This window comes from Bombina bombina, chromosome 5, assembly GCF_027579735.1.
Source record: "Bombina bombina isolate aBomBom1 chromosome 5, aBomBom1.pri, whole genome shotgun sequence".
Classification (NCBI taxonomy): Eukaryota; Metazoa; Chordata; class Amphibia; order Anura; family Bombinatoridae; genus Bombina; species Bombina bombina.
In genome coordinates, this window is record NC_069503.1 from 555,691,897 (window position 1) to 555,704,375 (window position 12,479).

The 12,479-nt window shown below is 41.3% G+C and overlaps 1 protein-coding gene across 1 annotated transcript in view; it reads right to left on the reverse strand.

The window, feature by feature from the left end:
* The window catches only part of LOC128661552 (E3 ubiquitin-protein ligase MARCHF6), a 415,446-nt gene that overhangs the window by 25,678 nt on the left and 377,289 nt on the right, over positions 1 to 12,479 (reverse strand). Inside the window, exon 13 of the mRNA XM_053715795.1 lies at positions 7 to 111. Coding sequence (XP_053571770.1) covers positions 7 to 111 — 105 coding nt within the window. The remainder of the gene's footprint in view (positions 1 to 6; positions 112 to 12,479) is intronic.

Genomic DNA, 12,479 nt, shown 5'->3' on the forward strand with positions numbered 1-12,479 from the left:
GCTCACTCATCCCATAAAAGTGTTTCTGTAGAGTGAGCTTGCGCACATATCGATTCACATCTAACACAGTTTCAAATAGGTTAAAGTGTGCGGAGGGAACAAAATTGAGACCTTTGGATAAGAGAGAAATTTGAGTTTCATTTAAAGGAACAGTAGACAGATTTATGACATTTAAATTCAGGTCTATTTTTTCTGTCCTTGTGATCTTGTCACATATTTCGTGTGGAAGGACTTGCCCCTGTATCCTTGTTTGACCTGACCGGACTTCTTGGGCTTTATTATTGTTTTTCTTGTTGTTGCTTTTGCCTCTTCTTCCTCTATGCGTTTTTTTCTTGCTGTTACTGCAATTGTACCTTCCCCGTTTTTTGACTTCTCACTAGTGCCCTGCACTAGTATAATAACTTAATATCTATGGAATGCATGGGTTCAAACGGAACCCCTTGAAGAACATTAAGAACTAAATTCAAACTCCAAGGAGGAGCAATTGGTCTAAACACAGGCCGGATTCTAGTCAGGGCCTGACAAAAAGATTGAACATCTGGAGCATCTGCCAGACGCTTGTGTAGTAAAATAGACCAAGCAGAAATCTGTCCCTTTAAGGAACTTGCTGACAACCCTTTCTCCAATCCTTCTTGGAGAAAAGATAAAATCCTGGGAATCCTAACCCTACTCCATGAGTAGCCCTTGGATTCGCACCAATAAAGATATTTACGCCAAATCTTATGGTAAATTTTTTTAGTAACAGGCTTGCGTGCTTGAATTAAGGTATCAATTACCGCATCAGAGAACCCCCGCTTAGATAAAATCAAGCGTTTAATCTCCAACTAGATTGGGATGATGGAAGGGTCCCTGAATGAAAAGGTCCTGCCTCAATGGAAGCTTCCACGGCGGCAGAGAGGACATGTCCACCAGATCGGCATACAAAGTCCTGCGAGGCCACGCAGGAGCGATTAGAATCACTGAAGCCCTCTCCTGCTTGATCCGTGCAATCACCCGGGGAAGGAGAGCAAACGGTGGAAACACATAAGCTAGGTTGAACGACCAAGGCATCTATCAGTTCGGCCTGAGGATCCCTGGACCTGGATCTGTATTTTGGGAGCTTGGCATTCTGACGAGACGCCATCAGATCCAAATCCGGTCTGCCCCATCTGAGAATAAGAGTGGCAAAGACCTCCGGGTGGTTCCCATTCCCCCGGATGAAACGTCTGTCTGCTCAAAAAGTCAGCCTCCCAGTTGTCCACTCCTGGGATGTAGATTGCTGACAGATAACAAGAGTGAGCCTCCGCCCACCGAATTATCTTGGACACTTCTGTCATCGCTAAGGAACTCCTTGTTCCTCCCTGATGATTGATGTAAGCCACAGTCGTGATGTTGTCTGACAGAAATCAGATGAATTTGGCCAAAGCCAACTGAGGCCAAGTCTGAAGCGCATTTAATATGGCTCTCAATTCCAGAATATTGATTGGAAGTAGAGACTCCGACCGAGTCCACACACCCTGAGCCTTCAGGGAATTCCAGACTGCTCCGCATCCTAGTAATATGGCGTCCGTTGTCACTATCACCCATGAGGGTCTGTGGAAGCACATCCCTTGGGACAGATGATCCTGCGACAACCACCAAAGAAGAGAGTCTCTTGTCTCCTGATCCAGATCTATCTGAGGAGACAAATCTGCATAATCTCTATTCCACTGCTTGAGCATGTTCAGTTGTAGCGGTCTGAGATGAAAACAAGCAAAAGGAATGATGTCCATTGCCGCCACCATCAATCCAATTACCTCCATGCACTGAGCCACTGATGGCCAAGGATTGGACTGAAGGGCTCGGCATGATTCAGAATCTTTCATTTTCTGACTTCCGTCAAGAAAATTTTCATGACTATAGAATCTATTAAGAGTTCCCAGGAAAGGAACCCTTGTCTGTGGAATTAGTGAACTCTTTTCTAGAATCACCTTCCACCCGTGAGTCCTTAAAAAGGACAGAACCATGTTGGTATGAGACATTTGTCAGTTGATAAGACGACGCCTGGATCAGAAAATCGTCCAGATAAGGCGCCACTGCAATGCCCCGCGGTCTGAGAACTGCCAGCAGAGATCCTAGAACCTTCGTGAAGATCCTGGGTGCTGTGGCCAGCCCGAAAGGAAGAGCCACAAACTGAAGATGTTTGTCCAGGAAGGCAAACCTTAGAAACTGGTGATGATCTTTGTGGACAGGAATATGAAGATAAGCATCCTTTAAGTCCACGGTAGTCATATTGACCCTCCTGGATCAATGGAAGAATTGTCCAAATCGTCTCCATCTTTAAGGATGGGACTCTGAGGAACTTGTTTAGACTCTTGAGATCTAAAATGGGTCGCTCTTTTTTGGGAACCACGAAAAGGTTTGAGTAAAATCCCTGTCCCTGTTTTCGAACAGGACAAATTACTCCCATAGTGGAGAGGTCTTTTACACAACGTAAGAACGCCTCTCTTTATCTGGTCTACAGATAATCGTGAAAGAAGAAACCTTCCCCTTGGGAAGGAATTTTTGAACTCCAACTGATACCCTTGAGACACGATTTCCAGTGTCCAGGGATCCTGAACGTCTCTTATCTAAGCCTGGACAAAGAGAGAAAGTCTGCCCCCTACTAGATCCGGTCCCGGATCGGGGGCCGCCCCTTCATGCTGTCTTGGGAGCAGCAGCGGGCTTCTTGGGTTGTTTACCCTTGTTCCAAGCCTGGTTGGGTCTCCAGATTGACTTGGCTTGTGCAATTTCCCTTCCTGTTTAGCGGAAGAAGAAGAGGGGACACCCTTGAAATTTCGAAAGGAATGAAAATTACTGTCTACCCCTCTGCTTAGACGTTTTCTCCTGAGGTAGGAGGTGACCCTTACCTCCCGTAATGTCAGAAATGATCTCTTTCAAGTCAGGCCCGAATAGAGTCATCCCATTGAAAGGAATAGACCAAGATTTTAACCATAAGGCTCTGCGCGCTAGAATGGCAAATCCTGCATTCTTAGCCGCCAATTTAGCCATCTGAAAGGCGGCATCGGTAACAAAAGAATTAGCCAGCTTAAGGGACTTAATTCTATCCATTATTTCCTGTAAAGAAGTCAGTCTTAAGACACTCTTCTAAGGCGTCAAACCAAAAGTCAGCCGCAGTTGTGACTGGTACAATGCAGGCCGTTGGTTGTAAAAGAAACCCTTGGTGAACAAATAGCTTTTTTAGAAGACCCTCCAACTTTTTATCCATAGGGTCTTTGAAAGCACAACTGTCCTCAATATGGATAGTTGTACGCTTAGCCAGGGTAGATATAGTTCCCTCCACCTTAGGGACCGTTCGCCAAGAATCCCGAACGGTGTCAGGTATAGGGTACATTTTCTTAAAAATAGGGGAAGGTGAGAACGGGATACCCGGTCTTTCCCATTCCCTAGTAATAATTTCCGAAATTCTCTTAGGAACTGGAAAAACGTCAGAATAAGATGGGACCTCTAAATACTTGTCCATCTTACACAATTTCTCTGGAGGGACCACAATAGAGTCACAGTCGTCCAGAGTCATCAGAACCTCCCACAGTAACAGGCAAAGGTGTTCAAGCTTAAATCTGAAGGACATCACGCCCGAATCTGTCTGGGGTAAAGCACTACCAGAGTCAGACAGCTCCCCTTCAGACAGAGCCTCTCTAACCCCTCCCTCAGAGCCCTGGGAGGGTGCATCGGAGATTGCCATCAAAGAATCAGAAGTCGCATGACCCACCTGGGTTTTTTTTCGACTTAGATAAAACTTCTGTAAGAGTGGAGGACATAACTGCAGCCATATCCTGCAGAGTAAATGACGCAGACGCCGTGGAAGAACATGGCGTTACTTGCGTGGGCGTTAAAGGCTGTGACGCTTTGGGAGAAAGTTGTGGCATACCCAGAGTCTCATCAGTCTGAGGACATTCATCAGATATATCTTTAATAAAGAAAATTCTCTCTCTCTACACTCTAAGGCCCTCTCAATACATGGGGGACAAAGTGTAACAGGGGGTTCCACAATGGCATCTAAACACATAAGGCATGTGCTTTGTTCAAGTTCAACCATGATTAACAGAACAAACAAGGCAAACTTAGTCAATTCACAGATATATATAAATCAGAATAAAGTACTGCGTCTTTAAATAATAAAGTCTGCTATTATGCGATAAGCAACTGAGAAGACTTACCACGCTCCTGAGCTGCGAGGAAATAAGAATGATCACAAACGCTTGCCTCTGAATTATTTGCAAATAAGTAGTTTAACTAAGTATTGCCCCTGAGTTGTAAGTTTTTTTTTATCAAAAGTAACATTCACCTCGCCGCAGCGGCTCCTACCTGCCTCCACTGCTTGACACTGACACCTCCTATGCGGCGTACCTACAATTGCTTGCAAATATTGTACCACAAGCGAACTTAGGGCCCGTAAAATGCTGCCATTCGGTGCCTGAACAGAAGGGATACTGAGCAGCAAGCGCGCGAAAAAAGAAGCCCCGCCTTCGTGGGTGTAAAATAACCCCTCAGCTCCGAGGCGTATATACATACTGAACCGCCATTAACCGGAGTCTAACTGAGGCCAACTCACTAATACATATGCCATAATCTCCAGCGTCAGCCACCTCTTATGTCTTACACCTACATTAAACAGAGAGTCCAATAACCAAAATAGTGCCTAAACACCATCCATTCCCCAGTGCTTCTAGTTAACCCCATCTAGAATGTCTGCAGGAAATAAGCAATGTGTCGGTTCTCATTTTAATTAATGAGAATCTGCATATTGTTAAAGAGAAGCCTTTTAGCCCCTAATCTCTGATAGAGAACAAATAAGTAAAATGCAAAGTACAGTCAATTCTGATATATGTTTTGTCCCAGAATAAAAGACTGCACTTACCTCCATGCTGAGGAACAGCATGATAATTCAGTGTGTCAAGAGGTTCTCTTTTCCTCCTGAGGTCCTGTGAAGATAGAAGGGTCTTAGTTATGTTTCATCTAAGGCCATCACAGCAGAGCAGCAGAAGAATGGGAGGCGCAGTGAGGGTAAAACCTCACCAGTTCCCATAGCCAAAAGGCTATAACTGAGGAAGCTGCTCCAAAGAAAAATAGTACACTTTGGCACCATTTAAAAATAAAAAACTCTTGATTGAAGACAACACCTCACTTTACCTCACTCCTACCACTAACACAGGCAAAGAGAATGACTGGGTTGGGGGGGAAGGGACGAGCTATTTATGCAGCTCTGCTGTGGAGCTCTTTGCCTCCTCCTGCTGACCAGGAGGCGATATCCCATAATGATGGAATCTGTGGACTCGTCATATCTTGTAAAAGAAAGCTTCTCACAGGCGGTCTTACTCTGAATCCTATTCTGTACCCTTGAGAGACAATACTCTAAATCCAATAATTTTGGACCGAATTGATCCAAACATCTTTGAAAAATTTTAATCTGCCCCCTACCAGCTGAGCTGGAATGAGGGCCACACCTTCATGCAGATTTGGGGGCTGGCTTTGATCTCTTAAATGGCTTGGATTTATTCCAATTTGAGGAAGGCTTCCAATTGGAAACCGATTCCTTTGGGGAAAGATTAGATTTCTGTTCCTTATTATGTCGAAAGGAACGAAAACAGTTAGAAGCTTTAGATTTACCCTTAGGTCTTTTATCCTGAGGCAAAAAACCTCCCTTCCCCCCAGTGACAGTTGAAATTATTGAATCCAACTGAGAATCAAATAATTTATTACCTTGGAAAGAAAGAGAAAGCAATCTGGATTTAGAAGTCATATCAGCATTCCAAGATTTGAGCCACAAAGCTCTTCTAGCTAAAATAGCTAAAGACATATATCTAACATCAATTTGATGATATCAAAAATAGCATCACAAATGAAATTATTAGCATGTTGAATCAACTTAATATGCTAGACAAATCATGATCTGATACTTGTTGCGCTAAAGTCTCCAACCAAAAAGCTGAAGCAGCTGCAACATCAGCCAAAGAAATTGGAGGCTTAAAAAGATGACCTGAATATAAATAAGCCTTTCTTAGATAGGATTCAAATGTTTCTATCTAAAGGATCTTTAAAAGAAGTACTATCTTCCATAGGAATAGTAGTACGTTTAGCAAAAGTAGAGATAGCCCCATCAACTTTGGGGATCTTTTCCCAAAACTCCAATCTAACTGCTGGCAAAGGATACAATTTTTTAAATCTTGAAGAAGGAATAAAAGAAGTACCAGGTCTATTCCATTCTTTAGAAATCATATCAGAAATAGCATCAGGACTGGAAAAGCCTCTGGAATAACCACAGGAGGTTTATAAAACAGAATTTAAACGTTTACTAGTTTTAATATCAAGAGGATTAGTTTCCTCCATATCTAATGTAATCAACACTTCCTTTAATAAAGAATGAATATACTCCATTTTAAATGAATAAGAGGATTTTCATCAGAGAATAGATCTTCATCAAAGAAAGATAAATCAGTATGTTTCCGGTCATTTGAAATTTCATCAACCTTATGAGAAGTTTTAAAAGACCTTTTACGTTTATTAGAAGGCGGAATGGCAGACAAAGCCATCTGAATAGAATCAGAAATAAATTCTTTCAAATTTACAGGCATATCTTGTGCATTAGACGTTACGGGAACAGCAACAGGTAATTAACTACTACTGATGCGTACATTTTCTGCATGTAAAAGTTTATCATGACAACTATTACAAACCACAGCTGGAGGTATAATCTCCACAAGTTTACAACAAATGCACTTAGCTTTGTAAGAACTGTTATCAGGCAGCAGGGATCCAACAGTGAATTCTTTGACAGGATCAGATTGAGACATCTTGCAAATGTAAGAGAAAAAAGCAACATATAAAGCAAAATTATCAATTTCCTTATATGGCAGTTTCAGGAATGGGAAAAAATGCAAACAGCATAGCCCTCTGACATAGAAAAAGGCAAGAGGCAAATAGGAATGAGGTGTTAAATAATGAAAATATTTGGCGCCAAGTATGACATAACATTTCAAAACCATGGTCATTTATATGGAGCTGCCCCCTTTGCAGCTATAGCAGCCACTAATTTTCTGGGAAGGCTTTCCACAAACTTTTTGGAATTTGAGCCCATTCAATCAAAAGAGCATTTGTGAGATCAGGCACTGATGTTGGATCCTAAGATCTGGCCTGCAATTAGAATTCCAATTCATCCCAAAGGTGATCAGTGTGATTGAGATCAGTGTGATTGAGGTCAGGTCTCTTTGCACAGGGACACAGTCCTGCTGGAACAGGAAAGGAAGTTCGCTAAACCTTAGTAGCATGAAGGTAGAATTTCAGCATTCTGACCACATCTAAAAATGTGCAACAGCCTCTCCTAAGAGGAAGGCGGTTTGGGACAAAGAAGGAATCATGATCTCCTGACTGATGTTACGAGTACTTACCACCTTAGGTAAGAAGCCGGTTAAGTCCTCAAGACAGCCTTATAAATCACCATATACGGGGGGATCACACATTAAAGCTGAGAGCTCAGACACTCTGCGAGCAGAGGAAACAGCCAATAAAAATACCACTTTCCAAATGAGCAACTTGATCTCAACAGAGGCTCGAACTGAGTTTTCAAAAGAACCTTCAGAAATAAATTTAAGCTCCACGAAGGAGCAACAGGTTTGAAAACAGGTCTAATTCGGGCCAAAGCCTGAATAAACTCTTGAACATATGGCAAACTAGCCAACTTCTGAACAAAACAAAGCAACAAAATCGAAAGCACAGATATCTGAACCTTGATAGAACTGGCCGACAGGCCTTTCTCCAGTCCCTCCTAGGGACACGCGGAGTCTTCACTCTACACCAAGAAAAACCTTAATGATCACACCAATGAACATAAGTTCTCCAGGCCTTGTAGTAAATGCGCCTGACTCAAAGTATCTAGAGTTTGGTAAAGGAACGGTCCTCGAGTCAGCATATCCTGACTAACAGGCAACCGACAATGAAGAGCAGATGATATCTCACAAAATCTGCAAACCAGGTCCTGCGTGGCCATGCAGGCGCTATCAGAATAGTTGGAATTCTGTCCTGTTTGATCCGGGCAACCACTCGGGGCAGAAGAACAATCAGAGGGAATACATAAAGCAGGTTGACGTTTCACAGAACCGCTAGAGCATCCACCAACTCCACCTGAGGATCTCAGGACCTCACTCCGTACCTTGGAAGCTTGGTATTGAAACAGGAAGTCATCAGATCTATATCGGAACATCCCATTTGCAGGATATTTCCAAAAAGATTTCCTGATTCAGAGACCACTCCCCTGAGCCTGGTCAAGAAATCTGTTTCCCAATTCTCCACACCTGGAATGTGGATATCTGAGACTTGACATTGATGTATCTTCACCACTGTAGGATTTAGGACACTTCCTGCATCGCCAGAGAGCTTTAAATGCCCCCCTGATGGTTGATGTAGGCCGCAGTCGTGACATTAAATGAAATCGTATATACTGGGAGGAACCCAATTGAGGCCACGCTAAAAGCAATGTATATAGACCTTAACTCGAAAATGTTGATCAGGAGAGATACCTCCTCTGGACGCCAGGTTCCCTGAGCTCTCAGAGAACCCCCACACACTGCACCCCAGCCCGACAGACACACGTCTGTGGTGATTATTATCCAGGCGAACAGGAGCTGGCATTGCCATGAGGCAAGGCTCTCTTTCATTTTAGCATCCAGAGATACGACCTGAGACATATGAATGATCTCCATTTTACTGTCTGAGCATACACAACTGTAGTGGTTTCATAATGAACGAAAGGTTATTTGTGAACACACAGCAGGGTATTTAGATCCCAGGCCTAAATGGTTGTCCCCTTGTAAGTCTTGTATAGGTTGTCTTACCCACTCCGGTCCAAGCCTCATTGCTACCGCATTCCCACAGCACTGCACAGTGGATGTGAAGTGGAAGTGGCATGAAAAAATGGCCCAGGATGGGAAAAAGTCACCACCCACTGCTGCGGCCTGTCGTAATGCAAAACCTAGCATTTTAATACACCCTGTGACAGGGAATATGTAACACTGGTCACTGTCAAGTAATTAATGCACCAAGACACATCCCTTACAGCCCCTATGGCTTGAATTCATAAAAGGATAAAAATGTACAAATTTGCACAAGGCACAGATCCTAGTGTAGGAACAAGACCCAATCCACCTCTTTATTAGACAAAATGCGAACTGAGCCAATCCATTTAAACTTAACACCTCTCTCTGCCTAGCTCCATGATACGAGGCAAATAACTACTGGAGAGTAGGGGAAGTGGGAGGGATATTTAGAACCTTTGTTTGGGGTGTCTTTTCAAGGAAAAGTATTTCCCATAGGTAATGAATGTTGTTGTGGACTCTTACAGCTAATTGAAGGAAATTGAAACGTGTGAACTTAAAGGGACAGTTAACACTAAAATAGTTATTGTTTAAAAAAAAAAAAAAAAAAAAATAGATTATGCCTTTACTACCAGTTCCCCAGCTTTGCACAACCAACATCGTTATATTAAAATACTTTAAAAAACACTTGAAACTCTAAATTTCTGCCAGTTTCTAAATCACTACAGCCTCTTATCACGATCCAAATCCAGTGATATATACATATATAAATACACATATATTATATACACACACACACATATATATATATATATATATATATATGTGTGTGTGTGTGTGTGTATATGTGTATGTATGTATACAGGTATACCCCGCTCATACAGCGGGTTAGGGAGCGGAGCCCCGCTGTAAAGTGAAAACCACCTTAAAGTGAAACAAGGCAGTTTTAGCTTTCTTTTCACTTGCCAGTGTGTTTAAAAACTTGAAAACATATTTGAACTAACATATTAGTGGTGCAATAGTGATACGTTTAGTTTAACACTAGCACAGCATTCAATTAGTGTTCAATAAATACTGTACCTGTAAAATAGTGACAATTACTATAGTACAATTTGCCAAACTATAGCACTGAGACACAGACTGCACTGTAATGCTGCAAACAGAGTGAACTGCGCATAACAAAATGGTGCCAGTCACTTTTCTCGCAAACTCACAATGATTACAGCACTATTTAATAATCCTTGGAGGTTGAACTTCAGCTCCACAAAGCGCTGTAAAGTGAGGTATACCTGTATATTATATATATATATATATATATATATATACATATATACACATACACACACACACACATATATATATATATATATATATATATATATATATATATAAAAGCAGGTAAAGAAAGAGGTACGCTTGCTCACTGTGGAAATGCTGGAAATCATAAATTTATTTGAAGACCAAACAGGTACAGGTACAGGTATATAACACACACAGAGAAATGCACTCACAGGAACGAACAACCAGCTCAATATCATTGTTAGCCTGTTCTATGGCGATTTACCACCTGGGTGCAACTTCTTTTAGCCCAGCAATGCTTTTCACAGAGTAGAACTTTCCTGTAGTATATCAGTCTGATCCCGCCTATTACGGTCAGTCCAGCGTCTGGGGTTGCTTTGTTCCTTGTTCAGAGAAGAATTGCATGGTATTTCGGTGCTGGACTGACCATAATAGGCGGGATCAGAATGATATACTACAGGAAAGTTTTACTCTGTGAAAAGCATTGCTGGGCCAAAAGAAGTTGCACTCAGGTGGTAAATCACCATAGAACAGGCTAACAATGGTATTGAGCTGGATGTTCGTTCCTGTGAGTGCATTTCTCTATGTATGTATTTAGTCTCCCTAAGGGAGAAAGGGGCAACCAGACGTTGACTCCTTGCTCAGTGTGCTTAGAGGAATGTGGCTACACCTCACTGACGAGGCCCAATGAAGGCCGAAACGATCGTCTGGGGTTGCTGTGTTCCTTGTTCAGAGAAGAATTGCCTGGTATTTCGGTGCTGGACTGACCGTAATAGGCGGGATCAGATTGATATACTACAGGAAAGTTTTACTCTGTGAAAAGCATTGCACCCAGGTGGTAAATCACCATAGAACAGGCTAACAATGGTATTGAGCTGGATGTTCGTTCCTGTGAGTGCATTTCTCTATGTATGTATAAATATATATATATACACACACACACACACATATATATATATATATATATACACATATATATATATATATATACATACACACATACAACAGCAATTTAAGATATGGGGAGGCAAAAAGTGAGTTTAAAATTTTTTTTTTTAGAGAATATATATATATATATATATATATATATATATATATATATATATACATATATATATACACACACATATATATATTATATGCACAAGAAAGTAGGGCAAAAAAGACCCATAGAGTCCGACGAGGACAGCGAGGAGGAAGAATTATACGAAACAAAAAGGAGAAAATAGAATTAAAACAGGAGTGTACAAAAATATTTAATGTATCGAAAAATAAATAAAATCCCGCAGAACTAAGGCTTCTGAGAAAGGGACTCAGCTTTGCTCCCACATAGGGACCCAATTCTTTTGAACTTATACAGAAAAAATAGAAAACTAAATAAATGAAAATGATTTGGACACCCTATAACAGAGTATGGGCCAGAACTGTTGGAAAGGTGGTCTGGATGATTATACTTTAAATATTCTGCAAAGTTTAGAACTTGGGGGAAATAGAGAAGGACAAAAGAACTTGTTTAAACCGAAGTCCGTATTTTTCCCAGTTCAGTCCCAGGGGAACTTCATCCCTGTGTTTTATAAATTGGTAGAAAAAGAACTTACCAATATATGTAAATCATTTGAGAGCAAAGAAAAACAGAAGTCTAACCTGAATAAATTTGAAAAGCAAGCGCTATTCAACTTAATGAATCACCACACGGTAGTAATAAGGGAGGCAGTATAGTTATTCAAAATAAGGAGGACTATATATTGCAGAAGCAACTAACATTCTAAGTGATGTAGTAACTTATAAAAAATTGAAACAAGATCCTACAAATCAATTTATAAAAGAAATGAAATAGTTTCTAGATGACTATGTGGCAGGAGGAACAATTATCAAGGAGGAGTATAGCTTTTTTCTCCAGGACAAATGCAGGGTGGCATTTTTGTACCACCTGCCAAAGATCCATAAGAATCAGGAAAACAGAATTTATGCTTACCTGATAAATGTATTTCTCTTGTGATGTATCGAGTCCACGGATTCATCCTTACTTGTGGGATATTCTCCTTCAATACAGGAAGTGGCAGAGAGAGCACCCACAGCAGAGCTGTCTATATAGCTCCCTCCTTAGCTCCACCCCCCCAGTCATTCGACTGAAGGCTAGGAAGAAAAAGGAGAAACTATAGGGTGCAGTGGTGACTGAAAGTTTTAAAAATAAAAATATATATATATGCCTGTCGTAATAAACAGGGCGGGCCGTGGACTCGATACATCACAAGAGAAATAAATTTATCAGGTAAGCATAAATTATGTTTTCTCTTGTAAGATGTATCGAGTCCACGGATTCATCCTTACTTGTGGGATACCAATAACAAA